The 26,723-nt window shown below is 38.0% G+C and overlaps 1 protein-coding gene across 17 annotated transcripts in view; it reads left to right on the plus strand.

Annotated features, from left to right (window-relative positions):
* Positions 1 to 26,723, plus strand: part of LRCH3 (leucine rich repeats and calponin homology domain containing 3) — a 62,304-nt gene that overhangs the window by 24,024 nt on the left and 11,557 nt on the right. For 3 of the 17 annotated variants that reach the window (XM_066193408.1, XM_066193404.1, XM_066193413.1), the window contains exons 2-19: positions 463 to 607; positions 1,712 to 1,838; positions 2,378 to 2,483; positions 2,650 to 2,786; positions 3,751 to 3,860; positions 7,987 to 8,080; positions 8,926 to 9,046; positions 11,524 to 11,672; positions 13,020 to 13,096; positions 15,777 to 15,872; positions 16,288 to 16,339; positions 16,479 to 16,616; positions 17,851 to 17,898; positions 19,006 to 19,059; positions 23,467 to 23,538; positions 24,374 to 24,422; positions 24,920 to 25,033; positions 25,611 to 25,729. In XM_066193408.1, the coding sequence (XP_066049505.1) occupies positions 463 to 607; positions 1,712 to 1,838; positions 2,378 to 2,483; positions 2,650 to 2,786; positions 3,751 to 3,860; positions 7,987 to 8,080; positions 8,926 to 9,046; positions 11,524 to 11,672; positions 13,020 to 13,096; positions 15,777 to 15,872; positions 16,288 to 16,339; positions 16,479 to 16,616; positions 17,851 to 17,898; positions 19,006 to 19,059; positions 23,467 to 23,538; positions 24,374 to 24,422; positions 24,920 to 25,033; positions 25,611 to 25,729 (1,808 nt within the window). Of the gene's footprint in view, positions 1 to 462; positions 608 to 1,711; positions 1,839 to 2,377; positions 2,484 to 2,649; positions 2,787 to 3,750; positions 3,861 to 7,986; positions 8,081 to 8,925; positions 9,047 to 11,523; positions 11,673 to 13,019; positions 13,097 to 15,776; positions 15,873 to 16,287; positions 16,340 to 16,478; positions 16,617 to 17,850; positions 17,899 to 19,005; positions 19,060 to 22,057; positions 22,139 to 23,466; positions 23,539 to 24,373; positions 24,423 to 24,919; positions 25,034 to 25,610; positions 25,730 to 26,723 lie in introns of all 17 variants that reach the window. The other 14 variants (XM_066193421.1, XM_066193405.1, XM_066193410.1 and 11 more) reach the window with 14 other exon arrangements.

A 26,723-nucleotide genomic window follows, 5' to 3' on the forward strand; every position in this document is an offset into this window, starting at 1 on the left:
GTTTTGTTATGTTCCCCATTAACGTTTTGTATTGGTGGATTAGAAGTCTCCATGACTTTCATGCTTTCTTACCTGTGTGCACCCTGCTGAACTTTATATCCATTATAGCCCCTGTTGTAGTGAGCTTTTGTCATACCTGGAGGTTGGGTAATGCTTCTATCAGAACTCAGAACTTTGGCATTTATAAGCAGCAGCTTTCCTTGATCATTAAAGAAAAAAGAACCCTTTGCAACTGCATTGTTTATCACAGTGCAGCTTGTGAAGGAGAGTAATGCTTGTGGATATTTCGTGTCCATACACTGGTAATTGGAACTGTCCAAGGAAAAATATTGATTCTTCAAGTATAAACATTTGGTAGGTGTTTTGGTTAAACTTCTTTAACTAGAACAACCTTGCCAGGCAAGGAACTTAGTGAAGTTCTAAGGCAGCTTTACTGAATCTTCCTTTCTTCCCTCCCTTCAGACTTGTCACGGAACAGACTGTCGGAGCTCCCAGCAGAGGCCTGTCACTTTGTGTCCCTCGAGACTCTTAATCTGTACCAGAACTGCATTCGATATATCCCAGAGGCTGTTTTGAACTTACAGTCTTTGACATTTCTAAATATCAGGTAACAGTTGTCTTACAAATTTTGCTCTAGCATGAGTAGTCTAGGTTTATGTATTTTGGCGCATCCAGAAGTAATGCTAACTTGTTATGTTGTATATAATTTGATGAAAACAACCTGAACCAGTCTTACCCACTTAGGTGGATCAGGGAACATGAGGATTAAGCAGCAGCTTGTAGAAGACAAGTATGAAGAAGAAAGCTAATTCCAGCTTGAAGGAATAAATAAATTCCAGTAGTTTCCATGTGAAATATCACCATGCAGACTGAAAAGAGGTGGTAGAGCTTTTACATAGTCTTTTCAAAGCAGCTATCAGCAGCTGAGTAAGGCTTATGCAATACCCCTTTACCTTCACTGTACTGGCGGCTTTGGAAGATCTTTCTCAAGCATTAAGACTTCTCTGCCAGCGTTACAGGCAAATTGCTGCAACTTGGCCTCTTGATGAAATCTAAATGTGTACAGCATCTTCCATTTGTAGAGGGTCTTTTAGTAGATGTGGAAAGTTTCTTTTCAGAAATTGGCACAGATACTAATAAAAGAAGTCTCAGGCTATTTCTTTCTGGTGTTATAAGCACGCTAATTTGACAAAAGTATATTTCTTTATTTTCTTTTTTTCTGTTGATGTGAAAATTGAATAGGAGATGGATTTCCTAATGCTGTATCTCTAGTAGGTGCAGTACCATTATTATCCTTGCTCAATCAGAAATACACTTTATATATTCAGTGTCTCATGACTTTCTGTGTGGCATTTCATGTGTGCTGACCTGCAGTGCTACCTATGAGGAAATCTTTTGCTCTCAGCCCAAATGTGTTCCTTTGTGACAGAGCATGGCTAGATATCAGAGGCACCTGGATGGGCCCAAAAACATCACATTCCTCCACAGAGTTCAGAAGCCTCTGATCAGCCTTGATATTTGATAGTCAGCGTTTGTTCACACATAGCTAGATAAAGCAAGTAATGAAGAACAGTCTCATGGAGCTGCTTTTGTAGTAATTGCATATAAACTGATTTGATCATCTAAATGGAGTGTGCTTTTTCTGTGTCTTTCATTGCATGAATATTTCTCATTAGACTTCTGATTATTTTGTTTTCTTTCTGTCCAAAAGTCGAAACCAGCTTTCAACATTGCCAGTACACCTTTGTAGTCTACCACTAAAAGTTTTGATAGCAAGTAATAATAAGTTGGTTTCAATACCTGAAGAAATTGGACATCTCAGACAGCTGACAGAGCTTGTGAGTATGAACTTGCTTTCCAACTATTGCTATTCTGCTCTTGGCCTAAGGATGATCTGTGTCTGTCACAGTGTCTCTAACTGTGTTTGGTTTTGTATAGAGGTGTTAGAAAAGATTTTTAAATATTCTGAAATTTTAAAAGAATTTTATGTGAGGGAAGGATGCCCTGGAGAGCAAATGATCCATGTCAATTTAAATGTCTTCTCTATTCTAGGAAGGAAGCCTGGTGAAGTTAAGAGTTCTTGCTATGTTTGTTTCTGGCAGAAAGCTTTTAATATAGCAAGTTGTGCTGTCTGAAATACTATGGAGGAACTTCAAATAAATTTCTACAGCTGAATGCTTAATCTTTTAAAGCTTTTATTTCCCCGTTTCTTTAAAATGGGAACAATGCTTCATAGCAGCAGTGAGATTGAATGAGTATATGGATCTAAGGTGTAATGTAAATAGCTGTCTTTTTCTTTCAGTCCCTAAATAGAGCTGCATATTTGAGTTAACAGAGACTTGGACAGTGGTAACTCATTCTTTGCTCTTCTTTGTAGGATGTGAGCTGTAATGAAATACAGACAATACCTCCACAGATTGGCCATTTGGAATCCTTGCGAGACCTAAATGTCAGAAGAAATAATTTGGTGCGTTTACCTGAAGGTGAGAAAGCAGCAGAAACTTCAAACACTGCTCTGTTTTCAATCCCTTTTTTTCTCCTGAGAGCTAAAAGCTGCTTAATTGTTTTGTGAAACACATTTTTTTATACTTTTGCTTTTTCTCACACTCTTTTAATCTTCTGAATTGTATCTTTGTTTTCTATCTCCAGAACTTGCTGAGTTGCCTTTGATTCGATTAGATTTCTCCTGCAATAAAATAACAACAATACCAGTTTGTTATAGGAACCTCAGACATCTTCAGACCATCATGTTAGAAAACAACCCTCTCCAGTCCCCCCCTGCACAGGTAAACTGCGGCTACAAAATCAGATGACTAGTTCAGCTAACCAAGGGCAGAACTAAGTTATAAACTGAAGGATTATATTACATATTTGTTATTTAAGAACAAGAGATGTTTAAATAAATTGTGTTGTCTAAAATTGTTAAATAAGCAGCAAGCTTGAAAACTCCCTTTTATTCTCTTATCTGTATTAATAGTCTCTGCTGTGGAATATTACAAAAATTCCACTAATGTTGGCTTGAATATTTCTGCTTCCCAGCACAGGAGAGAGGAAACTCTGTTAGGCAAGACTGATTTCTGCCACTCAAATTCAAAATTTTGACTGAGGCCTCAGTGCTGCAGGTTGCTGGTCCACTTTGCAGCAGAGTACTTAAATTGGCCTTTGAGCTAGAAACTGCAGTATTGTTAGTGACTAATTTGATTTTCAATGTGGGTATACAGGCCCCTGAGTGTTACAGGTTCTACTGTGAGCTGCTGCATCAGAGTCAAGAGGGGCACTTGCTGAAACTTGTAGTTTCAGTGGGGTTTTGCTTCCCTTGTGAAACCAGAGACAGCTGTTACTGCCTTCATTGACTATAAATTTGAGCTGGCTTTGGCAGTCTGCCACTGCCATTCAAATCTGGGCATGGGTGGGATGCATCTGTTCTGATGCCAAGGGTATAAATTCTAGTAGATGTAAATGCTCATGTCTTCTTTTCATGATGAAATTTCAGCATCCAGCTGACAGAGTTGCCTGCAGACCAGATGTACTTGGAGAACAGCTTTCATTTGTCTATTACAGGCATCCCATGATGCTCCACCATAGCTGTTCCTCTAAAATGCAGTGAGATTAGAATAAAAGATACATTGGCTGATGTAAATGTGCTCATTATTATTCTCAACTGCATCTTGAATGTTTGCAGTGTACTTTCAAAATGTATTGTCGAATGATATACTTACTTCTTTTTTTTTTTTTTTTTACTTTTTAAAGATATGTATAAAAGGAAAAATTCATATATTTAAATACCTGAACATAGAAGCATGCAAGATAGCTCCAGACTTGCCTGATTATGACAGGAGACCCATGGGATTTGGATCGTGGTAAGTTTTACACAAGCTACATTCTCAGTTTTAATGGCATTCAGGAAAATTCTGTCAGTCCACCTTGAGTTTATTAAAAAAAAACAGATCAAGGATTGTTCTTTGGCAAGTGTATTGAGGTAGCTTTGAAAAATGTTGTTTATGGTATTTCATGGTGCATTCTAGCAAGATGCCAGTGTGTAACAGGTGAGAAGTGGTTCCGGAGATGACCTGGGCAGTGTCAGAGCTGGTATGCAGTAAGAAGAGAGTAATAATAAACAATAGAGGGAATATGCTCTCGTGTTGTTAACATGTATATTTAGTTTACAAGATCTTAATATTTTCCACAGACTTCATGGATCATATCCCAGCTGTGATTTTTAACCTTTTGTACAGAATTTTATAATGGCTGTGCTCAAACCGCAGGTGTAAATGCTGATCTCCACCCTATTTGTAAACTGTTATTTTTGGCAAGCTTTCACTTGGCACTGCTGCTTGGCATTGTAACACAAATATTGGAACAGTCAGCCATATCAGCTGCTAAATTAAGATGTCTAGCAAAAAGCAGGAGTTAAGATTTATTTCTGTTATGTGATACAGAAGAAAGGGAATCAGTGAAGTATGAAACTGAATATATACAAAAATTACTTCAGCCATCTTGGAAGGTTGTAATAACGTGTGGAGGAGTAAGTTGCTGAAGGATGTACTGCTGCCTTAGCTGCAATAGAACACAGATCGGGGAGTTTCACAATAAATCATCATGAGTCAGATTTATGAAGAAGAATTTGTAGGAGGGACTGACAGAGTGGTTCCTCATCAGTACTGAATGTCATAAATTATTGTTCTAGATGAAGTCAACATATGAGAATATTGAGGGTTAATCAGTTTCCAGTACAAGCTGTTGCAGATGGTTTCTGCATAATACTGATGATACTGTCCTTTTTCTGGAAGGAAGAGGCTCTATATGAGAAAATGTCATGATCTGTTTAGCTCTAACATAGTTTGTTTATTTTTAAGAGGAATTCAAAATCGAGTGGACTGTGTGCTTAGTGATTTATTGTTGTCTCTAACTGTATATTGCTCTGGAAATTTTCATAAATTGCTTTAGTGAAATGAACAGAATAATGAATGTATTTTATTCATAGCTTGGAATTGTAAATGTTAAAATGAGGGCCAAACTAGTTGAGGATGCTTTCTCTAGAATTTTTAGCAGACTCAGCAGTATGAAATGAGCTTCAACTGGCTTTGCTTTAGCTTTATTTCTGTACCTAAGAGGAGATAAGAGTTGGTGAGAGAATTACTTGTTGTTCCTGTGCTGTTTAGGGCATTCAGTGTTGCAGGTGATTCCTTCCTATGGAAGAACTGTACATGGAGCAGAGCACATATTAGAAGAAAATAGTAGAATGATCCAGTGAAGAAGGGAATCCCCAGTTATTATACTTTTATGTAAGTTGAGATGAAAGAAATAAAATCCTTCAGCTATGTTACAGCTAATATTTCCAAGCAAGGCACAAGAGCTTTGTGTTGTTTGTTACCTTCAAAGGTGACCAATAGAAATAAGGTATCAGTCAGTCCACCTAGACTTTGTTGCTGATTTATCTGATCAGCTTGGTGTAATACTATGCAGGTTGAGAGTCTGAGTGGTAGAGACTCTTAAAGTGTAAGGAAGTTTGTGTCATGCTGTCAGTTCACTCTTGCTCAAACATTTTTAATAGTAAGGTTGTTGATGCTGCTAATGAAACAAGATAATTCTGAAACATCATGGCAGGGAGTGTGGGTTGGAGGTTCTAATTGGTTGTTTTAGCCTTGTCAAATTACATCAAACTGTTCAACCGGAGTGAAACTCTGTATCATTCAGTCCTTTTCTGAACATAAGTTATGTGAAATTTATCTTGCAGCAAGTTTTGTTCAGCTGCATCAAGCCAGTCTCATTTGCAGCAATGAAACTCAGAGTATCTCAGGTTGGTGCTGGAGGGAGTGAGACTGAGAGGAGGCAGAACTGTCAAAGCTGTGTAGCAGTTGTTGGCAGACTGGCATAGTCTGGAGCTAGAAGGTTTAAAGTACTCACAGGTGAACCAGTGTGGTGAATATTCTGAAACTTGGGCAACTGTTCTTGCTTACAGGAGGTAAAGATACAGGTCTTAGTGTGACTTGGAAATGGCAGCAAGTATTGTCTTTCATTTTTGGTCTTAGCAGGAATTTGGCTTCTCAACCTTTGATTTCAAGCTTATGTTATACAGCTTCCTGTAAGCTGTAGTTGCCCCAAATGCTCTGATCTGTGTAAATGCCTAATGGTTGTTCCTTGTGGCTTGTTGGTCAGGGAGGAATAAAAATTTTGTCTCAGCTGATTTTAGGATGGCTGCTGTATGATTATAAATGTGTAAAGTATTTGTAATTGTAAATGTGTAAAGCATTGGATTGATGGGTTTAGTTGTGAGAGTTGGGCAGACAGAAAGCAGCTTTCTTGTTAAAAAAAAGAAGTCCTGGGCACAGCTTTTACGTATTTTTGAGCTTCCAGCTAACATTAGTGTTAGATGTAAAGCTTTTCAAATTCTCCAGTGGAAAAGGGAAGCTAAAAGAAAATTTGTATCAAAACACTTCCTCATTTTTGAGCTCCTTAATTTGCAGTAATTGTTCAATTTACAACAGGGTGCTCAGGAGATGCTGAAAATATTGATTCATTTAAAACGGAATTATAGTGCAGATGGATTTTTCTTTGACTCATGTTTTAAAAATATATGTAAGTTCTGTGAACTGTAAGTATAATTATGGTTCTGTTGTCAGTTATTCAAATTAGTAGCTCTTTAACTACACTGGGTGACTTCATGGTCATTCTTTTTTTTTTTTTCCCCACCCAGAAGGGAGTTGGTTTTTTTTCTTTCTGATGTTTTGTTATGCAGATGATCTTCCCGTTCAAATACAGGGCCGTAAAAGTGGGACTTCTCTTGAGTTAATCAAAACTCCATGCAGATGCAAGAGCTTGTCTTCTGCATAGAAACAGATGCATAGCTTAATGTTTTTCATCTGTAGCCTCCATCCCTCCTGGTACTTCTTTGTTATTTCATGTCTATCTGAAAACTAAAATAGGCCTTGATAGTAGTCCGTCAGTCTTCTACGAAGATGATGATAATAATAACTATAATAATCATAATTTGAAAATGAGTATTTCCTGAAAGTGGAATTTCAGAGGGAGCAGCAACTTAAGAGCAGTGCCAGTGAGAAAATGACCTGCAATTTAGTTACGATGGGGTGAAGCAATTAGCTTCCTGAAATTCATTCTTCCTTGTGCATTATGTAGTAATTACTGCTGCATTTCTCCCTGGGGCATAGAATGCCAGTAGGACAGTTGAGCCATTGTGAAATGCCATCTGCAGTGGATCAGACAAGTCCCATTGTCTCTTTTACTGTAGCTATCTGCAGCAGTTGCCAGAGTTGACATCTGTGATGGCTATACTGCTGAATTACATAGTTTCTAAGCCCAGAAATTTAAAGAACTGTATGGCTGTTTGGTTATATGTATTGTAACACTTGGGCACGTCTAATTCCTTTGTCTAGACGTGTCATTGACAAAGATCTGTAAATGAAAACTCTGCTTCTACAGTTATTATATTATGATGTATCTGAAATACTGTTCAACTTACTGCAGTTTCTTATGTAATTATGACACAGAAGACATTCATGTCATGCTGCACACTTTTGCCTAGAAGTAGTATATTCTGTGCTTTTAGTGATTTTGTCTATATTTATGCTTATTTATGTAAAAGTTTGACGGTGTTTTTCAACCAAAACATATAAATTAGTAGAAAATGAAAGTTTAACTTGCTAAACAGAGAAATATGAGACCACTTTGCAGTTTGCTTTGTCTTAATTTCTCTTTGGGAAACATTTGAAGATTGCATCTGTGCTTTGAATCAGCTTAACTTTGAGGGCCAGGCAGTGGCAGGTGACAGCTGACTGACAAGGATGGTGAGCTGTCAGCACCTACCTCCTGCTCTATTGTAGCAAGTGCAATGTGAGGTTTTCAGACTTGCTGAGCTTGTGAACATGCTTCAAGTGTGCTTGGTGGCTTATTCTGCTTTTGTTCTGTAATAGATGAGAAGCTTTTGGTGTGTTTATATCACAGTAACTAAAGCTGTGTGTTTGACAGCCACGAGGATCTCTATTCCAGTCGTCCATATGGAGCACTCGATTCCGGCTTCAATAGTGTGGACAGCGGAGACAAGAGATGGTCAGGGAATGAAGTAAGTGGTGCAGCTTTATTTGTGTTGAGTGGAGTATTGTACAGGAAAGAGAACTAAATGTATGCATCTAGAAGCACGTTCCATAGATAATATCCATGTGCTGGTGTGCGGGTTGCCTTGAGCCAATATTGCTTGTTTTATTGGAGAAAAAACAAGGTTAATTTTGTAGGGGAGAGACCCCCAAGTTGGAGGTATTAACAGAAACTTATAAAACAGTGCATGAGAGGTTAATTTACTGGAGCATAAAAAATGAGAAAAATAGGGATCCTCCTTATAAAAACTTTGTAACAGTATCATAGTACAATGCTGAGTCAACTGTAATTATTCATGAAAAGTTGTTTCAGTAAAATAAATCTGAACATGAAAATTCAGCTTTGGAAATCAGCTGGAAATTTTGTCTTCTTCCTATGTTTAAAATGTTAAAGTCTGTTTGCTATTTAGAAGAGGAAAAATAGGATCTCTTTGCAAACAGATTGTCGATTATTATTGTCATGAAGAAGTTCCCTCTTCCTCTTGAGGCAGCTAGAAAATAGCCAAGACCAAAAGTATCACAGTGAGCTGTACTCCTGGATTGATTTTGGAGAAGGTGCTAGGATTTTCCATCCTGGGATACGTGCAGATACTGCAATCAAAACTGTAGGTAGCTCATTTCTAAAGAAAGCTCAACTATATATATATATTTTTTTTTAAATACATTATAGCTGTCTTTTGCTTTAAATTAGTGTTTTGTGGTTGTAAAACAGGGCAATTGAAGTACAAATCAAGGACAAATCAAGAAGTAGTAGATTACAAAATTATGATTCTGAAGAAAAATGTTTCCCGACTTCACTGTTTGTTTTCCAAAGCCAACAGATGAGTTCTCAGATCTCCCACTACGTGTGGCAGAGATCACCAAAGAGCAGAGGCTGAAAAGAGAAAGTCAGTACCAAGAAAACAGAGGGAGTGCAGTTGTAACTAATGGTGGAGGTAAGTAGTGACCTTTGGCTAGCAGTATTAATTGTCATCATTATTAAAGTCCCAGAATGTTTCCTATAGATAGTAGCTTGTTTAAAGAGGAAAAAAACCAGAAGGGTCTAGGTGGAATTACACAAAAAAAATGTTGTGGAAACTGTAAAAATACTCTTGTTTTAAGGATGTTAAAGGCAAAATCAAATAGCAGCAGAATTGGTATTTTCTTGAAAAATTTGTCAGCTTTTGCCTGTGTCCTATGTTAAAGTCTCCAACTGCTTCAAATGGTATTTTGGAATACTGAATTTCAGTGCATGGAGTTTTGCTGTTTGAGCTTCTGGGGAAAATTTACTGCAGTAGTAAATTGCTAGTGCTCTGTGCTGACTGCTGTCAGAACATAATGAGCAATTTTGTCAGGGAATTTTATATTTCCGACTAGTACAAGTGACTCATTCCAGTTTTGGATTTTTATCCAAACTTTAATATCATCCAGGAGGGGCTGGTGTTTGTGAGTGGCAGTATTTTGTTGCACTTTCTCAGTTGTTGTCTGCAGTCTTACAGGATCACCCTCAAGGTTCAAGAGGTGATTGTGCTTTCCATGTTTCTTTGATCTCTGCAGCCCTCCTTCAGTTTAATTTCTAGTGATCGGCAGCTACCAGTGTCTCCTTTTGTTTATATGCCTTAATTTTGACAGTCTTTCTGGTTTGTTTTCTCAGTCATTCCTTCTCCATTGTTCTGCACTACTTATTAGATCTCATCTGCATATACTTCTATTGATTCTTCTTCTTTCTCAGCTGCTCCCTGTTTTCCGTTTTCCCTGATGGCTGCAGTTCATTTTTTCTAAGTGTCACTCTTCTCAGCTACAACTAATGTCCTGTGCCCAGCTCCCACTTTTTCTTCTTTCTTCCTTCCTCCTCCCCATCTTTATCTGTTGCCATCTTCTTTTCTTGCTCTTAGTCTTCTGTGCCACAAGTTTTTGTTTTCTCTCTCACCTTCTAGAAATACCTGAAACTTTTTAGTTGACTCACACTCTTTCACACATCAATGGGGAAAAATTCAGTTCAAACAGTTAAATTCTGGCAGTTAGAAGAATTGAAGATATGGTGTCATGGGGGACTCTGGGCAGACTTAATAACAGGTAGTGTTGCCAGCTCTGCCTCCAAGACTAACTTCATTTTGTTGTTTGAGTTTTGTACACCAGGGATTTCAAAATGCCTCACAGACTTTTAAGCTAGAGCATGATCAGTTTATGAGTAGGTGTATCTGAGAGGGGCACAAACCATAGCATGTGGCTGTCAGAGATCCAGATGCTTTGCAGTTTTGTGGAACTAACACAGATACTAATATCTTTCACCTTTTTCTGTATTATTGTTGTGATTATCATTATTTAATAAGTAAGCCTGGAAAGAGGGGAGTTTGGAGTTTTGGGGGGTTTTTAAGATTTGAAACTTAGATGGAGATTTAATGAAGCCACAGTATATAGGAATGTAGTTTTGGATGGTTGTAGTAGTAGAGGGGGTGGCTTTGGCTGTAACAGTTGCTAGATTGTGTGGTGAGGCAAAGAGAAGTCTGTTTTAGACAAGCAGGAAAGGGACGGGGGAGTAAAGAAGAATGTCTGCAAGAGTCTGGAGCAAGTTTGAGGAGAGTGTCAAGAAAAAAAAAAGCTCTAGTGCTCTGAAAGGGAACTTCTGCTTTCCGCTGCATCCCCAGTGCCGTATTTTTCACCAGGGGCATTTGCTCAATGTCATGACTCTCAGAATCCCTGGGCAGAATGTGGAAAAGCAGTGACAAGTGAAAAAATTGCCCTACATAATATCTCCCACACAAAGGACAATCAATACCAGCCAAACTGTGCTGTTTCTTGCTCTCATTTCAGTGATTCCTAATTTCTTTTTTCATTCTTATTTTAAAATAAAATTGCAGGTGCCATGTATTGTTTTAGAGGGATTTTGTTGTTGTCTGTAGTGTTGTTCATTATCTACACATAGACTTCTTATATTTATTGTATTTGCATCCAGAAAACTTAGATATGCTGCTCTCTATTTTCTTGTAGTAGTAATTCTAGTAGAAGGATCTGTCATATCCATTCTAATTTTTCTGACAGAGAAACAAAGAGAAAATATTCAAAAGTGTATGCAGGTCATTTTACAGTCCTGATACTAGCTGAAAATTTTGATACATAGTTTTCAGTTTTGAAAAGGAAATCACAGTAGTTACTTTTTCAGTCACTGCAAAAATACCTGCAGCCAGCAGTATAAAACTACCTGCTTGATACATGTTCCTTGTTGCTTTTTAAAAGGCATAAATTTTATCATTATTTCAAAATTTTTTTATCTAACATTAGTGGGTCTGGCAAAATCCAAGAGCTTTCAGGCTGAGCTTTCCCAGATGACAGAAAAAGCAAGGCCTTAGTTCCTGACCTTGCTGTCTTGTTGGGTTTTTCCCTCTCTTGTGGGTTATCTAACTGAATGTTTTCTCTGTGTATGTTTGTCAAGTGGAACACGATCTGGATCAGATTGACTACATTGACAGCTGTGCCACAGAGGAGGAGGAGGAGGAGGTGAGGCAGCCCAAGTGCCTGGACCCAGACAGCCTCAGCTCCCAGTTCATGGCATACATTGACCAGCGGCGGATCTCCAATGAGGTGGTGCTTTTACTCCCATTCATTCAATTCATCCACCCCTGCAAAACCCTCGGGAAAACTCTTGCCTGTTAAGTCATTTGGATGTTACACTTCCAGAGAGAGTCCTTGGAAAGTGAACCTATAGAAACAGATTTTTTGCCACATCGTGTTTCCTTCTGTGTTTTGTCAGTCTTAATTTAATACCTAGGTAGACATTTACACAGTTCAATGGCTCACTGTACAGACTACATGAGTAACTTGACTGAAAAAATCTTTGTGGATGCTCTGCTTGAACAGTAATTGTGGTGCTGTGATTCAGGTGTGTCCTTTCAAAGTTCTATGTGTTTTGAAGCATAAAGATATTTGCTATTTGAAGTAAGAAAAATAAAGTGGATCTTTAGCTTTCATGTAGGAGCTTGGTCCCTAACTTGTTAACTTTATATTACTGTGTTTAAAATCAGTCACACAGATATGAGAAATGCATTCATTTTGCGAAGCTCATAAATTCAGTGTCAGATCACAGAAGCTGAAACACAGACAGCGAAACTCAGAAAAATCCACTGTAGGCAATGCAACCCAAGGACTCCTTGCTGTAGATAGGGAAAAGGCATTGGTCAGCATCACAACAGCTACTCCTTGGGGTCTGTCTTGTCATAAGAATTAAGCTGCTTTTAACTGAAGGAGTGGTTTCTCTAAAGACAGTCCAGAATACTCTACTAGTTAGGAAGCCTGACTGCAATATAGCATCATGCATGCAGGCATGAGTGGAAATTGGCAACTTAGTCTTGAAAAGTTTCTATTTTCCCGTGTTAATGAGTGTCAGTGGAAGTTTTTAAATAACACCAAAGGCAATATGTCTCTGTACCCAATAGGGTAAATTATTTCATTGCTCAAATTAAACCTAAAGTGTTCTTATTAATCCCATGTTTTGCTTTCTTAGTCCTTCTGGGACCTGCCTTTAGAACGTCATAAAACCATCAGCTTCTTTATTCTGCAGTTCTGAAAATTCAGTCTTCACTGCTGTACACTTGTAGAGTTAAACTCCAAAGAATGTATTTACATTTCAATACAGATTTTATTCCTTCATGAACTTCTCTGCATGATTCTTAATACTGGTGGTTTTAAACTCCTGAAGTTATCAGCAGGCATATTTAACCTTGAAACTATTGCTTACTTAAATTGGAGAAAAAAATAAGAGTGAGCTTGCTTGGTTGGAAATGAACATCCCTGTCTTGTGTTTTGTGCTTCTTTGTCAGGTGTTTTAAACACCAGTAGTTACAAATGAAGCTCGACAAAGAGATTGTTTGGCATTAATGTACAGTTTTCTGAATAAATTGCTAGCTGAGTATTTTCTGGTTTTTTGCTTAGAGCTCACCAGTAAAGCCTGTATCCATCAGGGAATTTCAGAGAACAGAGGATACAAGACGACATTTACATCAAAACAGGTAAGGTTTACTGAGGTAACAATAATTTTATCCAGAATTTTGCGATAAATGCAGAGCATGTATTTACTGAACATGTTTAGAAAATGGCATTGTTTTCTGTTGCTTTGTCAGAAGTGTGCATGGCTTTTTTTTGCTCCAAATTAGGAATTGGAATTCTAAAAATGGCAGTGAGTGGCAAAAGGCATAACTATTCTATGCCAATACTTAACTTAAAATCAGTTTGTTAAATAAATCTGCATAATTAAAATGCATATTTTAAACTGATTTAATATCTACTTTTTGTGATTTAATTTGTGCTTTGATTAAATAGTTGATTTAAGCTGTATTACAGAGTGAACAAAAGGGATAAAGGTATTTGCAGGAAGGATAGAGATACTATGGTATAACTGATGTGCCATAAGGACACATTCTTGGTTGACTGGTTTTGGTATTGTAGGCGATAAATTTCTTTTAAAAAGTACCTTTCTGGGCCATAAGGGATAGAATGGGAATCAATTCTGAAAACAAGTTGCTTATTTTGATGGAGTATGCCCATGTTCTTTAATGATTACTTGACTTATTGGAGAGAATACCTATCTGTAAAATAAAGGTCAGATTTGGACAGAGTATCAATAAGGGGTGGTTAGGTTTCTGAAAAGAATTTTGGGTGTCTATTTAAAAGAAAAGAAGATAAGCAAATACAAGATGAAAAACAAGCCAATTCTTGCAAATGAAAATTGATAGAGCCTTTATTATACTTTTGAAGCATTTCAGTATTCTGTGGAGTATGCACAGTATTTCTGTGCAGAAAACCAGCCCAGTTTTACTTGGAATGTTTGGGGGGCAGGGGAGTAGTGGAAAAGACAACTGCTAGTTCTACGTATGTCATTACTTATGCTGTCAGTAGAAACCAATTTTTAATGGATTCTAAAATGGTATTGAAAGAGCAAATGAAACCAAGATTAGCGTGTAAATTTTTCCAGAGTTTTGGCAACATTTAAATAGGCCTTCTGAAATGTGGGAATATGTGCAGATACAGTAGCTGTACTGATGCAAGGGAGGGTAACTATTTCAGCCTATGTCAGTATTCCTTACCCTGTCCATGAGTCAGGTATAAAGTGGTATAGCAGTTTTACAGGTTCTCGGCCAAAAAAGTGAGTGCTCTTGGTTTGAAAAATTCATTTTTTGCTTGTTTGTTTACTTATTTTTTTATTTGAGCATTTGTGGTCAACATGGAAGTAATTAGACTTTACAAATACTGGTTTCCATGATAAATCTGAAGGAAATAGGAGAAGGCTGGTTAGCTGGGGAGAGCTGCTGTTTACACAGACAGATGTTAATGATAAAGGAGGTTGAAGTTCAGTAAGGTATCCAGTGATTTCAAAATTTCACTTAAGGATAGCAGCAGATCTTCATGCAGAAGTAGTTAATCAGCGATCTGAATGAATTTTAACTTACTGTGCTGGGGCAGAGTGAAATTATTAAGGCACTAAGACCAGATCATGTTGTTATTGCCTTCAAAATTGTGTAGAAACAGCCATGTGACAATGAGTAATTTTTTGTATTTTAAGCTTGTATTAGTCAAATATTTTATTTTGTGGCAACCACAAGCTCTAAAATGCTTCCACAGTAATTCTCTGCGAATGCCTTGGCAGGCAGCCTCTTTTTTTTTTTTTTTTAGCATGCTGGAGCCATTAAAACTCTGAAAGTTGGATGTAACACAGACCTCATCTCAAGAGTACTTACATTAGTTGATTCAATTAAATAAATACAGTTTATGCCTCTGGACAGACTGTGGTGCATTCCTGATGCAACAAAGCTGTGTGTACTGTGCTCTGAACACACTTCTTGGCGCTGGGCTGAACCCAGTCCTGTCGGTTCAAAACAGCTCTAAGTAATGGGGTCTGTCATGTGCTTCAGTGCTAATTTAAGTTACAGAAGAGACCTGTGACATATGGGCCTTCCACATCTCATCTCCATGAGGAAAAGGCCCTAAGTGTGCACACAGCCGGCTGGACTGACATTTTTTGGAAATGCATGGTTAAGTGTGCCTGTGTTCCATGGCTGCCCCAGGAGCGAAGGTCGCAGAGTTTAGGCTGTCAAGAGTGAGCTCCTTGATTTCCATCAGCTTTTTTTCTAAGCAGCAACATGTCAGGGTACATGCTGTAGACTGTGGACCTTGGGAATTGTTTCAGTGCTAACAGCTGCCTTCTAGCAAAGAAGTGACGGCAGAATTTCTCTCTTATGGTTGATGTGATAGATAAGAGCCAGATGGTTTCTTATTTACCTTGTGACTTTGAGGGCTTGTGTCACTGACAGTCACCTGATTGCTGGGGTGAGCAGGTTTGTGCTGAAAATACCAAAGGATCCTGATGTTTAAAAATAATTCTGCTCTTTCCAGAGCAGAATAAGGCCTGCAATAACCCAAATATTGTCTTAAAAGAGAGAATCCATCTTTGTGTATTTTGAAGCCATTGTTAATTAAGCAAGTTATGTTTAATTACAAACTGCAATACTTGTAAACTGACTTGGTATCTCAGTGTGATTTCTTTAGTCCAGGTTTCACTTTTGTGATTATCTGAAGCTAATTGTTTGGGCATTTCTCTCACAAAAACAGTTGTAATCTAGAGTAGAATTAAATTGACAGTAGTCTATATGCATCAGTGGCCAAACCCCCTTCCACCTGGTGTCTTACCTGCAGGGATACAGATGAATTACGAAGACCTGAAACTCTAAATTTGATGCAGGACAGAGAGCATCACCAAGTACTAAGGAGTTTTGTGGACAGGACAGAGAGGTAGGGAAAAAGAAACTGAGTGTTTCTGCTGATTCATTTTATTGTTTTCCCCTCCTTCAAATAACCATACTATCCAGTTGTTCCTCTAAATGAGGATCATGTGAAAAATTCCTGGTCTGGTTAGTCTTAGAGAATGGGTATGAAGTACTGAGTGTCTCAGTGTAGTAGGCCAAATGTACAATCCCACTGGTACATCATGTGCTGCAAAAAAATGTTATTACAACTCAGGAGAAGAAATAGAAATGACTTCACAAAATCTGTCATTCACAGTGAGTTAAATCATCATCACAGCTCTTAATAGACAGTTACTCTTCTGATTTGATCGGATACTTGAGTGTCACTGATAGTTCATGTATGCAAAATGTTTAGATTTAAGATTAAAAATCTACTTACTCTCTGTTTTTGCATTTGTTAGACCCCTGCCTGATTCACCTTATTTTCTCTCGCTATCAAGTCACCACACCCAGGTAACACATAGATTTCGAACAGTTTTGAATAAGTTTGGTGCAAAACCAAACTGATGTTATCTATAAGACGTGGCCTGCTGTTTCTCCATAACCCATCTGCAGCTCTGACCTCACAGCCTGATGCCCTGTTTGACTGCAGGTGCCTAACACGGATTCTGAGCTGCACCGCCGGCACATTGAGCGTACTCGTCGGGAGGCCCAGCTGGCAGCACTTCAGTATGAGGAGGAGAGGATGAGAACTAAGCAGATTCAGAGAGAAGCTGTCTTTGACTTTAAGGTGCCTCCTTTTACTACCTACTCTATACTTTTATCTTTTCTAAATCCCTTAATTAGAACTAACTGCCATGGTAATTACTGCTTGTATGTTACACTCCTAGCACTTTATAAAGAATTTGGACAAATAGCATTTTAGTCCATTAAGTGTTGGTGTTGTAGCTTAACACAGGCAAAGCTAGAACTGGGGAGGAAGATGGAAGATTTACCCCAAATATGATTGTTACAAAGAATTTTGATTTTTGCATATTTCACCTCATTTTCTCTATTTGCATAGACATGACAGGAGTGGTTTAAGAAAGAGGCCTCTGTCTGAGCAGACATAGAGGCAGTTTAGTTTTGAAGACAAATTTGGCAGGGAGGAAATAATAATACACAAAAAAATATTATGCTGCCTGATATATTTTGCTATTTTGTGATATTAAAATAAGTTAGTTCTGGGTAAAGCATGGATGCAGACCTATGGTACATCAGGCACTCACTCTGAACACTGAGTCTTCTCTGTCTCTGCACTCAGTATGAAGTTTTCTGCTTAACATGCCAGTCTATTTTTATGATAGTTGATTTAAATTTGTTTTACTGATTGTTGCTCTGGTCACTTACATGAATCTCACCTGGTCATTTCATAAGAAATGTTATGGTTAATATTTATTTTGGGTTTAGGGTGGTCTGCAAAGAATGGTTTATTGCTTACATTTAATGTATAAAGTTAGTTTAGAAAAAAAGGTCTTAGCTGCCTGAAACTAGGCTTTTCATTAACAATAACTGTTCTTGGGCCTCTGGCACTATTTTGTAGTAAAGCTGCTCATTGAAGATTCAGTGGAGTCTTTTAGTTAAAGATTAAGCTTATAGGACACATGTTGTTCATTGATGAGTCTCCTGGGTTTTTTGGTTTGGGATTGATTTTGGGGTATTTTTCTTCTGTTTCCTTTGTTATTCATGACCACTTTTTTCTCAGCAGTTAAATTCCTGCCTTCGGTTATATTTTGGATTTATTATGCATCTTCCATATGGATAATTTGAAATTTTTGTTTGTTTGATTGCAGAATAAAGGCTGATTTTTTTTTACCAATGTTACGGAAGTTTCAGCTCAGGGAAATTTGCGATTTCCCCAATGCATGTTCTATTTAAAAGCTAAGCCTTCTGATTTAAAACACTTTAAAACTATGCTGGTTTGTTCTGAGCTTCTGTTTCTCTGTGACGTTATTTTGAATTTAATTTTTTCTTTTCCTGTGTAGCAAAAAGCCTCCTTAAGTCCTCAGAAACAAAGTCCAATGGATAGTGAGGTAAGAGTCCAATAAGAGCATTAGTCGGGATGTCAGCACTTAAATTCTTAGCTCTCCATCAGAGTTATTTTTCTCATTGTGGAAAACACCTCAAAACTGGGTTATAGCATAGTTTTTTCAGATGTTATTAAGCCTTGGGTTGGGGTTTTTTTAATGGGGTCAGTCTAGTATTTTCTTCTGTTCGCATAGATTGTCTGTCAAAGTGTGATGTTTTATTGTTTTTGTACGTTTTCTATGTTCTCTGCAGAAAATACATTTTATATTCCATTTTAACCTGCTCCTTGTGAGCAGTACTGTTTATATTCTAACAGGAATGTTCAGTCAAGTTTGTATCACAGTCATCCTTCACTGATCAGTTTTCTCTCAGTTTCCTGGTTATTAGATCACCAGTTGTCCCAGAAATACTAAACTTTAGAATTTTGAGGGCTGTCAGAAAAAGGAATAACTATTATTTTTAAGTTTTTTCTACTATAGTTTTATAATAATATAGTTTTTATAATCAAAACCAGGAGCACAAATCATACAAAGCTCAGTCTTCTAGAATATACAGTGCTGAGCCAATAACATCTGTTCACTCTCTGCATCAGATTTCTGCATAGTGACAGCTTTTCCACTGCTTCCCATCCCCACTTTTGTTCAGAGAAAGATAATTCACTTGGTAGTGTTAATCAGATCAAAATTTTTAATATTGTAACAAATATGATAGTTCTTTAGCAGCATTTTCCAACTGACTCTTCCTGTTAGAAAATTACCAAAACATGGGGTAATTGAAATAGTTTTTGCTCCTTTTTCTTTTTAATGTTTTTCTGTTCTTAATTTATTCTTCTAAAAGGTTCTTTGTTCGACCAGAGTAAGCACTATGAATGCATAGTGTTTTGTATTTTTCCCAGAAAGCAGAATAATCGATTCCTTAAGTGATATGACTGCACTGTCATTCCTGGGTCATGTGGCTGTGTATTCCTGCAGAGTTACAGATGGATTGTTTTAAAGAGCCTCACAGTGCTACAAGCAAGCAGTCCATGTTCCAAAATGTCTGTCTGTTCACATACCGTGTGTTTCTGGCATTGTGTGTGTTTCTGACATTGCTCCATCTCTCCCACCTCCCAGTGTCCCTTTCCATCCAGAAGGTCTCAGCATACTGATGATAGTGCCTTGTTAGTGGTAAGATCCTGCATGTAATGACCTTTGTCTGTGGCAGATTCTAGAGCATAGAAATGACAACATGTTATGATTGTCTCAGCTTACACCAACTGTTTTACAGCTAATCTAAATAGCATAAAACATGACCATCTCCTTTGAAAAGTAGCTTAGCTATGAACTATGATGTTATGAATATGTTGACACTTTTGCTGACAGACATTTGCTAATAATACAATGATGTTCTTCCACAAAATAATTAAAGCTTGTATTTTTTTTGAGACCAGAAGAAAATTACTGATAGTAAAGAACAGTTTCTAAAATGAAAAATTCACCTCTAGTTGTTCTGGTTTGATTTCTTCTCCATTCAGCTTGCTTCATAACTGATGTGCTCTTCAGTGTCAAGTAAGCAATTTAAATGCTTAGTACACCCTTCTACTTTAACTTGTCTGTGTCCTGCACATGGGGGTTAGAAATTCTTGGCACAAAAAAAAAGTGTTCTACTTACGAATGCTACAAATCATGAAATACTCCTCATACAGTTTTATTGTTTATAGTCTTAAAAATCATCTATTTTGAACACTTACCAAAAATAAAAACATGTATGCACATAATTCATGTTTTATGCTATTTCTTCCTTTGTGGCGTCTTAGCAATGTAGCATAACTAAAAAATCTAATTAGTGTCACAATCCATGTCTAGAAGATTAAAAATACACCTGATTTGCCTGCTGTTGCATGACTGCATGCCTAGAATTTGTTTTCTTGATTTGTGTGCTTCCATTATCTGCCTAAATTTTCTTTAGGCAGTGCTCTTGATTAGTGTGTCTCTCTCCTGAATGTGTTGTTCACGATATTTATTGTGTCTTTATTCAGACTTTTTGGGTTTCCTGCTTTCATAAGACTCTTTGGGTGAGAAAGAAAGCTTAAAATGTTAGAGAGATTTAATAATCATGTGGCTGTTTAGAGAAATCACTATCAATGAGCATATTAAAATGTGCTTTTATAGTTAGGTCATAAAAAGCAGGAGAACAGCAGTAGTTTGGTTTGGGATAATTCCCTGTTGTCAGTGAATTCATCTTTGGAATGTATTTTAAAGACACCTGTAAGAACTCCATTTCTATTTGATTGATCACATGACTTTTGTTGCAAAGTAGGATATAGAATTTTCAGAAATTACTTTGAAACTGTCTTCCATTGTTATTTGTCTCCTTTTTTGTCTTTAACCGAGTAACATCCTTTTCTTTCACAAAAAGAGTGAGCAGGCTGTCAGGGAAGGATTGAAAGCAATAATTTCTCTGTTCATTTTTCTTCTGGTTCCTCACATTTTTCAGCAGCACTTAAATTATAATAGCATATGAAATGCTGGGGTTTGTGATCTGCAGCTCTCTTCTGTGGTGGAAATCCACAGTGTGCCTAATGATCACTTATGCCAGGGCAGCTGTTTCTAGCAATTACTGTAACTGGAACATTAGGCCCATACTAGCTCATGAATTTGTTCAATTTTTTGTTTACACAAATGTATTTTACAAGTAAACAAGTAAAAACTTGTTCAGCGTTAAGGAAATGGTCATCAGTTTGCTTTAAAAATACTGTAAGAGTTTACATTGCTTTTATCTTTTTTATATTCTATTGCATTTCATTTGACATTTTCCCTATCCTTATGGGTTTGAAATTTAGCTCGGCCTAATTTCTGAGGACATAAGGAAAAGCTTTTTAAAGTACTGAATCTAATATGTAGTTAGAAAACAAGTGAGCTTTTATTTTACTGCTTTGCTCTTCTTGCATTGTTACTGCTTTAACAAAAGATTTAAGTTGTGAATCTCCTTTTAAAAATCTTTAGTTTTTCTTTTGGTCATCCTGTTGTCTTTAATCACTAATAAGAATTAAAATGTATTCATGTTGCACAGGTTACTCTGACCATTTCCTTCTGTTTATAAACAACATCAGGACTGCTGGTTTGAAGTCCCAGAATGATTGCCCATACCTTCTGTGAATGTTAATGGTTCAGTTTAATTGTAGTTCCTCCTGCATACCTGTAATTTGAAGTGGAGTCTGGATGTAGAACTTCATTGCACACTGTGGTGGATTTCTTTGGGTTGATCTGTGATAGATAACTAGGCTAAAATGTTTTTGAAGAAATGAAATCACTGGCCTGTCTTAGAAAGTAAGTTTTATGTTAGTCAGAACCTTTTGCTGTTCTCACGAGGATAGTTCCATTTGTTACAATGGAGATTACTTGTAGAGCTGATCCCAAGCTTTCAGACTTGGCTAATGATTTCAGCCTTCATTGCTTCTAAACCTCATTTTTCTCCGAATACCTTCTCCTTTTCTCCAATACTGTCCCTTACAAGGTCAGTACTATCAAAGGGGGGAAAAAACCAAAACATCCTCTCTAACTGCTGCTCGGTTTCTCTGTTGGGAAGCCCACAAGATACTTCAGAAGCATCAGGCAGCTGCTGTGACCTCTTTCTCTCGCAATCTTTGTGTCATTGCTGCCTTGTGCTCCCTTCCTTGTGTTGTTTTCTTGTTGTGGTCTCCAATGTGGCCTGAGTCATATTAGTGCTAGCACATAGGATCTCTGAAACATTTTAAGTTAAGACTAAGTTTGGGTTAAGCACCAGAGTGTTACAAATAATAATGGTATGGGTAAAGTAAGCCGGGCTTGACTTATGCAAACTTCTAACCCTAGAGTTTTCTCTCAGACCCTTGGCATTCATTTGTGTATTCAAATGTTTGTTTAACAACCGAATTCCTTTAAAATATCCTTATTTGGTTCATGCAGAGTTCTGGTTGGGCTCTCCCTTGGCACTCCCTGTATCTGCAGTTGTTTCTGGCACAGGGAAATTTTTGTGACTTGAGTGCTAGACCTAAACACTGCGTGCAGCATGTGCAGAGGGTGGTGTAAGTCTGAATTGCAGCATCCTGGCTCCTTTGGTGTTGTGGCTGCCTTTTCTCACAGTCGTTCTTTGCCTCACTTCTTCCTTTCTTACCTCTCTTTCTTTCCTTGCTGTCCCTGACAGAATGGCTTTGAGCCTGTCTTTGTGTTTGAGATTGACAATAACACCAATACCATTAAAAGGAGGCCAGGCACTCGCAAACAGGTGAAGAGCATGCGGTGTGTTGGTGTTGTGATTGTCCCTCCCTGTGCTGTGCAGTGTCCCTTTCCCTGCCCACTGTTGGATGTGTGCATAGTGACCACTTCTTGTTAGTCTGTGTCAAGCTTGCCCTGCTCTTTTCATACAGGAATAAGCAGATACATTGATATTACAGCCCACCTAGTTCTGGTTTATTTTACTGTTCTCATGTGCAACCTAATGTGTTGTCTAAATCAACTAATATTTGAAACTCGTTTAAAAAAAAAAAAAAAAAAACAAAAACAAAACCAAAAAAACACACCATTTTGGCTTTGTCCTGCTCTGGAGAAAGAAGCAGTCTTGAGGATCAGCTCTAAGTCTGTACAGGGCCTAAAAACATTTGTGTTTAAGGCTTGCCCTGAGTGTAAACCTTTCCTTCTAGTCCCTCTGGCTGTGCTGTTCTGAAGTGGCAGAATAGTTGCAAATGTTTTAAAAACTAACTCCCAGATGTGTCTTTCCCTACCTGTAGAATTTCTAGGTGTCATTTGATGTTCTTTCCTCTGCTGAACTGTCACTTTGCTATTTGAATGTTGTTTCAGAAAGCATAGTGAGCCATTCAGTCCTCACATATTAAAGTGTTTGATGGTGCTTTCAATAGGACACAGGATCTGGCCTTCTAGATCCACTTGTCAGTGACAGATGGGCACAACTACAGCCTCTGTTTTATAAACAGGAAAAGTTGTTTATTTGGCTGGTTTTGATATTGGTCATAAGTGAAATGTGACTGTACTTTATTTGTGGCAACACTGTAAATCCTGGCATTGATCTCACTTCCTGAAGAGTGAGATTCTACCCACAAAATCTCATTTACTTTGTGTGTAATCACAAGGACCAGTTTTTAGTCTTTGTGGCAGATACAAAGTGTGTATTACTGAGCCACTTGTATATGGGTTCCCTGATTTTTCAGACATGCATAACATCTCCAAACCATTAAAAGTAAAGCTATTTATTTTTAGTGGTGGCCTAGAATGGACTGTTGTAGGGTAAAAGTTCTTTTTTTCTGACGACATAGGTATTACTAAAGAAGCTTTTGCCTCACTTACTGTTCTTAATTCTGTTTTTAATGTCACTGTATTATATATGTAAAAGAAGCACTGTGTATCCCAGAAAGTTCAGGAGGGTAGGAAGGCTTTAACTATAGTTCAGCAAGTATTTATGTGTTGCCTGTTGAGTGTTTCTGAGAATGTGATCGTGATCACCTCTTCATTTTTAACTTTGCTGCATTCCACCTTTGTGTATGACCTGTCAGCTACTCACTAACTCTGCCACTGCCTTCTCTTTCTTTCTGCATTCAGTCACTCTCAGGGTTGAACCAAGAAAGCTGTGCTACTACCCTGCCTAGTGCCTCTACCTTCAGTCCTGTCAAGGTATCTCTTGTATTATCATTCAGCACTAGAGCCAACAAAAAAATCTTGGATCCAAACATGGGTTTTAACAGGTGTTAGTCTGTCAGCATTTGATCAAAAGTTCAGGTAGGGTATGAACCTGATTCACCTGATTAAACTGTAGTAGGTATTACCTCATCTTAGCTTTAGGCTGTGTCTACAGGAGGCCTGATCTATAAAACATGGTAACCAGTCTCTGCTCCACGGGGTTCTTGGTTGTCTTTGATATTGCTTTTTCTGTACAAGATGATTTATTCTTGATCAAGTTGAGTTCATCAAAAGTGCACTTGTATTCTTGGCCTGTTTCTTTCTTTCCTGTGGCAACTGCTGTGCTGAATGCATTCCTCACAAGAAATCGTTAGTCTGTGTAAGCACTGTGATGAAACCACAGTGTGTTTCACTGGGGACAGATGTTCAGCAGTTCTGCATTAGCAAAGGTGTCAAAGAGAAGTATCCATGTTGGGGCTGCTGTATTGCCAAATCTGCACGCTGCTTAATACCTGTTTTTTGGTGTCCCCTCCTCAACTTTTCACTTTGGGTTGGAAGAGTTAACAATGGTCTGTCATTTCATAGTCAGTGCTGTTTCATCATTTTTTTTTCCCAAGGAAAGAAAAAGCAGTTGTGTCATTTCTGTAAAATAAAAAAACTGTCTGCAGAGATAAGACTTGGGAAGCAACATACAGTGGTTTTTCTTATTTCTGGTTATTTATCACACATTTAGATGGATGGAGCTTTTCTTAAAACACAGCAAATTAAAATGCAGTTAAAGCTTTTCCAGATTAGGACCATTCATACTCTTCTGCTTTTTTGTTCACAGAGTGATGACAGATCTACCATCTCCCCTGGCTCACCTACCGCTCAGACAGGTAACAGGGACTGGAAAAAAATTCTGAAAAATAAAATCAAAATGCCTGCTTGCTTATTTGTCAAATGAAGAGAGGGGAACATCTGTTCCCACCTCTGCCTGTTGCACTGCTGTGTGTGAGAATTTACCCAATTTCTTGGGTCTCCTTGGAAAAACACAAGGGAAGAGACAACAGGGATGAAGCATGTCCTTAGGCAGAGCACAGCTTTTGGCTGGTTTAGGCCTTCATAGAGGCTTTGGCAAACAGATGCATTCAGCAAGAGTGAGAACAGTTGTTGGAATTGGTATGTGGAATGTGCTTTGCATGCAAGTGTCCTTGGAAGTGCCTTTTCCTGCTTTACTTTTATCATGCATGGCTGTAATTTATTTTGTCATCATTACATTAAAATTTTTGGTTTTTTCTTTTTAATTACCACATTGCTGTACCCATTTCCTATTTAAACTCTAACCATTTCCTTCTTCCTCCTTCCTTTCCTGTGCCTTTCCACATTTGTTTAGTCCACCTTTCCCCTCCATATCCTGGCCATGCAGCCCCGCCTTCCTATAGAAACCCTTCCCAGCGACCTGAGAGTTTCCTTTTCCGAACAGCTGTCAGGGATGAAGCCAAGAAAGGTAGGTTATATAGCTCAGAAATCAGCTAGTTTTGCTACATTATATTGACATCTGCATTAGCTGGGGTAACACTTGCAGTGTTTTTTATCATCAAACTACTTTTAGAATTTCATTTGTAGACAGATGACATCACTCACGTTGTGAACAAACAGGGTTTTATTTGGAGCTGTCCAATATTCTTTTATCATATCTGTGGAAGTGTGAGAATTTGCTCATCCTTTGCCACGCAAGCTTTCACAACTTGATAATTCTTGCATTGCCCAATAGCCTGTAACAGAATTGCAATTTTTGGAGAAAGACGGAACTGTTTCTACACACTCCATGTGGCAAAATTTGTCATCATTTGTGCATGACTATTATCCAACAGAAAGATCAGAATCTAAACAATGAGGTAATTGTATTGACATCTCATTTAGGTTGGTAGACCATTAGTTTGATTAATAATCAAAAGTAAGAAAGAAAATTGTGAAAAGGAATGTAATGTAACCATTCTGGAACTTGGTGTGCAGTGCGGTAGCAAACAACACAGAGCCAAACTGTGCTTAGTGATTTTCTTTCCTTCATGCTGCTGTTTTAGCTGTTGCTTCATCCTCTACCTGTGCCTTGTCTTCTGCTAATGATTCTGCAGACCCTCGAGTGAGACAAAACTCCAAACAGCGGGAGGAGGAGCTGGAGCTGATAGAGCAGCTACGCAAGGTAAGTGCTCCAGGAGCCAGAATGTGGACACAGCAGGAAAAGTGTTTCGTGACCCTGCTAAATCTGCCTTTGTCTTATGGCCTAGTTTCACTGAACCAATATGGGGAACAGTTGACCAAAATTAAATGGTGTGGTACCATCTATGTACTTCTTTCAGATGGGTGCAATGGTGTCCACTTGATTGTTTGTGGTAGATAGTCAGCTTCAAACTCTGTATAATAAACTATGTTGGCTCCTGCTCATAAATGTGTGGTGAACTCTGCTTTTATGTGTGCTTCCTTTCTTCCTTATCAGCTTTCACACTTGTGAGGAGCTCCCTGGAAAGTTGCCATTACTGTCCCCTTTTAATGTCTTTTTTTAAAATTCTTTTTTTTCTAAAGCTGACAAAAAAGCAGATGGAGTGCAGAGACTGCTGCCAGTCATGCTGCCATCATGGTTTCCTTGTGTGCTCTAGATCTGTCTGTTGATTCTTGTCTTATCCTTAGTTAAGTGCAGAACATTTGAGCCACAAAAGTTTCTAATATTTATGCTTTTTGTCTGCCCAGGGGCACCACACTCTTGGTTTGTGCCCAAGTACAATGACAATTAACAGGAATATTGGAAATGCCACATGGCATTAAGGTACTGCTCCGCTTTGCCCCAGACTTATTTCTGCGGAGCATGAAGGGATTTCTTGAGATGCTGTAATTGAATTTTTCCAATAAAAAAGAATATCCTTATTGAAGCTAATCTTAAAAGCCATAAGCATCCCAGATAGAAAAAAATCCCTCTCTTTGGGGGGAAGTGTTGAAGTAAGGACAGTCTCCTTTCTCTAAAGGAGAAAGGCTACCTTAGATAAAACAAAGGTGGTGTTTGCAGACCCTCTCATGTTATATCAGATTGCTTTCTATGTAGTCTGTCTCTTGTTCTGCTCCCAGGTAAGCTTCATTTTTTTTTAATACTTAACAATTTAGATACAGTATTAAAACTCAGTGACATTCACACAGCATTTTAA

This window comes from Chamaea fasciata, unplaced genomic scaffold (genome assembly GCF_029207755.1).
Source record: "Chamaea fasciata isolate MVZ Bird 193981 ecotype frontalis unplaced genomic scaffold, bChaFas1.0.hap1 SCAF_11, whole genome shotgun sequence".
In the NCBI taxonomy this organism is placed as follows: domain Eukaryota; kingdom Metazoa; phylum Chordata; class Aves; order Passeriformes; family Sylviidae; genus Chamaea; species Chamaea fasciata.